The sequence below is a fragment of the Physella acuta genome, unplaced genomic scaffold (assembly GCF_028476545.2).
Source record: "Physella acuta isolate Inbredline_101_S28 unplaced genomic scaffold, ASM2847654v3 ptg000308l, whole genome shotgun sequence".
In the NCBI taxonomy this organism is placed as follows: Eukaryota; Metazoa; Mollusca; class Gastropoda; family Physidae; genus Physella; species Physella acuta.
In genome coordinates, this window is record NW_026731827.1 from 866,323 (window position 1) to 870,469 (window position 4,147).

At 31.7% G+C, this 4,147-nt stretch overlaps 1 protein-coding gene across 1 annotated transcript; it reads left to right on the top strand.

The window, feature by feature from the left end:
* The first annotated feature begins 1,313 nt into the window (after window positions 1-1,313).
* On the top strand, window positions 1,314-3,535 carry LOC131940110 (uncharacterized). The gene is made up of 5 exons (XM_059298688.1): window positions 1,314-1,455; window positions 1,683-1,815; window positions 1,959-2,035; window positions 2,164-2,347; window positions 3,532-3,535. The coding sequence occupies exons 1-5, from the start codon at window positions 1,314-1,316 to the stop codon at window positions 3,533-3,535; spliced, it is 540 nt and encodes a 179-aa protein (XP_059154671.1).
* Window positions 3,536-4,147: the final 612 nt, after the last annotated feature.

Genomic DNA, 4,147 nt, shown 5'->3' on the forward strand with positions numbered 1-4,147 from the left:
AAAACGAACTGCATCGCTATTTCTCTGAGCTGAAAAAAAGAAGAATCTGCATTTACGCACTACCCATTCTCTTCTTCCGTTGATGTTGCCAGCATTCCCGATGAATTACAAGATGAATTCTTTGATTTGCAGAGTGATTCCGAGTAATATGAAAAACTGCACACACAATTTTTGGTGTAGTATTCACCATTCATACCCAAACGTAAAATTGATTGATTTTTCGAGAATATATTTTCAACACTATTCTTCGATTAAAAACACAATTAAGATAATTATAATGACATAGGTTGGCGTTAACAAAAAAATTTTTAATTAAAAAGTTAACCACGAAGGTTTAGTGAATAGTATGCAATTTTACTCATGCTATTAAAACAGTAATCAAGGGTAGTTCATATTGAAAGTCTACTAGAAAATCTTATTTTAGTGCGTATTAATTTCCATACTAATTTCGGCTTTTTAATTCTATGGGGGTCGCGGGTCACTTACTTTTTATAAAAGGGGGTCGCCAATCGAAAAAGGTTGGGAACCACTGATCTACATCGTCTAAAATTAATTTTTAAAATTTAAAAAAAAAAAAAAATTAAAATTAATTTTTCACTGATGTCCAAGCGACCGTTTGGTTGATTCGCGATTTACTACATCTAATATGCAACTTTTAGATTAGACGGCGTGAACCGACTCGATTGCTGAAACGAAAAGTCGCGAGTTTGAACCCTAGCACAGACGTGTCTCGATAGCTAGGATTTTAGCCCTTTTTAAGAGAAAGCTCCAAAATCAAACAACTGATGTCTTTAATTTTACCTTGGATGGACAAATGATTTAGAAGCGAACCTAAGAAGGATAAATTCGGAAATTACTTCCAAACATTGCAATCAGGAACGAAGAAGAAAAAAAAAATCAAAAAGCTCGGTGTATACTGCCGTAACTTAATGAAAAAGTATTTGGCTTGGTCTTACGTGCACATTTTAATAGTCATTAAAAACAAATTTTAGACCTTTAAATATAATATTTTGGTCTGTGACTATAGCTGTAAAAATGTGTGTACTTAAATTATTTCGTTCATCAAAGTAAAGTAGTTTGCAGCCAAGCAAAATAAGCCATATAATTTCTAACTTAAGCTGCAATTTTTTAAAATCTTCATTTTCATTTTATATAAAACCTGTGCGTTTAATAAAAAATACATTAATGAAGATCGTTCAACAGTGGGTTTGGTTTAATGACTGCTATAAATACATAGAACGTAAATGAAAACGACGCTGATTTGTGCATGTTTTAGCTTAACGTCAGATGGCAAGTACCTCTATATTATCCACATGGAAGCCACAGTGGTGAATACATTTAGCTCCGAGCTCACGAGACTTACAATACAGAAAGACTTGGAGCTAAGTGCACTAAATCCAAGTGAGTCGATGTGGATTGGTGTGGATGTGGATTCTATTTTCGTGTCCGATCCAGGTTAGTTTCATTTTTACTAAATTAAAACCAAGCGAATTTATATGGATAAGAGTTATGTGGATTTTTAGTAATACGTCTTGTTCATTTTACTTTAGTTTCAAAACCGTGTTTAGCGCAAAGAAATATAAACAATGTGATTAATAACATTTAAATAAAAAAGTGTATACATGCTGATCTATTTTAAAGAATGTAAAATTATGTTTAATACATTTCTAAATTGTTTGCAGAAAGCATACACTGTCCAGCTTTTGAAATTAAAAAAATGAACTATACTTTACAATATAATGAGTCTTATGTAGGCGAAACTCGGATTCAAAACATACCATTGCCAGATTCAATTCTGCAATTGAAAGCGAAATGGTAAACATTTTACTTATTAAAGAATTACTTTCAAGACTGTGCTAACGTTATTAACTAATAAGAATAACAAATACAAATGAATTCTGAATGAGTAGTATTTTTTAAACTTTTTAATGCGTTAATTTTTTTCATATGATTTAAAGCATCGCAGAAGATGGCATTGCAAAGTGGGGTGAGGTTGTAGAGGAACACGTACCTTATACCACCACTCAAAACATCAGTGAGTAATATCAGTATAGAACAAAGTAGGCCTACTTTTGTCTATTTGTATTTTGGTACTGTGTAACTTTTAAATCTAAAATATTTAGGTGAGACGTAAATAAAAACTTAAACACACGCGTAATTTAGACAATTTAGCTCAAGCCGAGTTGTTCCTGAACATAACGGACAACACAACTATCGTGCAATTCATCCGTGAGCTGGAATATTTGACAGAGAAAACCATACTCAGTGCACCCGGTGTCGCAGAATACATTTTGCTCAGCATTGGTGAATTGGAGAAATTAGAGCTAGATGGTAGCAGTGCGGGAAGGTAAGTGCTGCTAGATCTACTTTAAACATAAGTAACTAGCTATATGCACACACACACAAATACAAACACACACACACACACACACACACATATATATATATATATATATATATATATATATATATATATATATATATATATATATATATATGTGTGTGTATATATATATATATATATATATATATATATATATATATATATATATATATATATATATATATATATATATATATATATATACATGTGTGTGTGTGTGTGTGTGTGTGTTTGGGTGCGTATCTGTTCGTTATCAGCCAAGGGTAAAGCCGGCATTCTATTGAATGTGTGAAAAGTTCCATCAAAATTTTACAATAAAACGTTTTTAAATTTTAAGAGAGCAAACAAACGAGACCAAGAGTCAAACATTTAAAATGTGCTCAACTAAAAGTAGAAACGTTACTATTTTAAAACTTCCAAAGGTCATTACCTATGAGTCATTTTTTATTTATTTGTATTTATTTTGTTTTTTAATCAGCCTCCAACATGGTAATTTCACACTTTACCTAGAAGAGCAGATATATTTATATAAAAATAATAGACACACTAAACAAAAATGATTTATTAAAAAAAGAAATCTCATTTGACCTATCAAAAACGGTTCTCAGGACAAATGATCTCAGGACAAATGATCTCAGGACTAATGATCTCAGGACTAATGATCTACACTGTCTATCGAAGCTTAATTTAAAATCTGCGAATATTTTATTTGCATTTGTAATTTTAATATATTTAATATAATGTGACAGACTTTTTGTCACAATTATTATGTGTAAAAATTGTAAGTAAAATCCCTTTTTTAATGTTAATACACTAAAATAATCTCAAATACTATAATATATTGCCGTGAGAGACTTTGTCTGAGAAATTTTGTCTGAGATCAATAGTCCAATATATCAATTGTCCATGGTATCATTTGTCCTGAATATTTTGTCCTGGTATCTTTTGTCCTTAGATCATTTATCCTTTTAATAATTATCATTAAAAAAGTTTTTAAAAACCCTCGTTTTCTGATTGAACTAAAAAGTAGAAAATAATTGATATACATCACAATAATGCAAGCGATCACTCTACTATAAGCGATGAAAAACGTGGGTCGCCGAAGTAAAAGTTTTTTAAGATGTAAAACTTATATTACTATTGATTAGATAATACTATTGACTTTTATTAAGGAGCTTGTAGAGAGTCAACAGTATTAGAAGCTGTAAGAAATTCACGGCGCCCACGTTTTTCATCGCTTATAGTAGAGCGATCGCTTGCATTATTGTGATGTATAGCATTTATTTTCTAGTTTTTAGTTCAATCAGAAAACGTGGGGTTTTTTTTTTTATTTTAATGATAATTATTTTCTACTTTTTAGTCTTTGTCTGTTTGTTTGCATTCAAATTGTGACCTACTTAGGTCTAGTAATGTTTTATTTTTTTAGTTTGACATTGTTATAATACCATATATGGTCGATGGTGCAACAACCGGGTTTTTTCCGCTGTCCTACTAAGAGAGTCTAAGACTCAGAAATTTTCCATCAAGATCTGATTGATTGATTCAGACCAGATGACCACCCCAACCAATGGCCACATGAGTTGAGGGTAACCTCCCCTGTTGCCTAAGTCTATAACTAGATCGCCCACAGGCGGCACGAGGCAGTCCATCTTGACCAGGCCGTCCATTTTGACCGGCAGTAGATTCTGACCATTTGAACGTGAGAGAGCTTAAGTCCTGAGTGTGCTATGCATTCTTAAGTTGTTTAAGTATTCTAGTATTATA

What these genes read in the sequence shown, in the direction of transcription:
- LOC131940110 (XM_059298688.1), top strand. Translation starts at nt 1,314, where the DNA reads ATGGAAGCCACAGTGGTGAATACATTTAGCTCCGAGCTCACGAGACTT. An exon ending in TATTTTCGTGTCCGATCCAG is followed by an intron (nt 1,456 to 1,682) that starts GTTAGTTTCATT and finishes AATTGTTTGCAG; the next exon opens with AAAGCATACACTGTCCAGCT. An exon ending in TACCACCACTCAAAACATCA is followed by an intron (nt 2,036 to 2,163) that starts GTGAGTAATATC and finishes CGCGTAATTTAG; the next exon opens with ACAATTTAGCTCAAGCCGAG.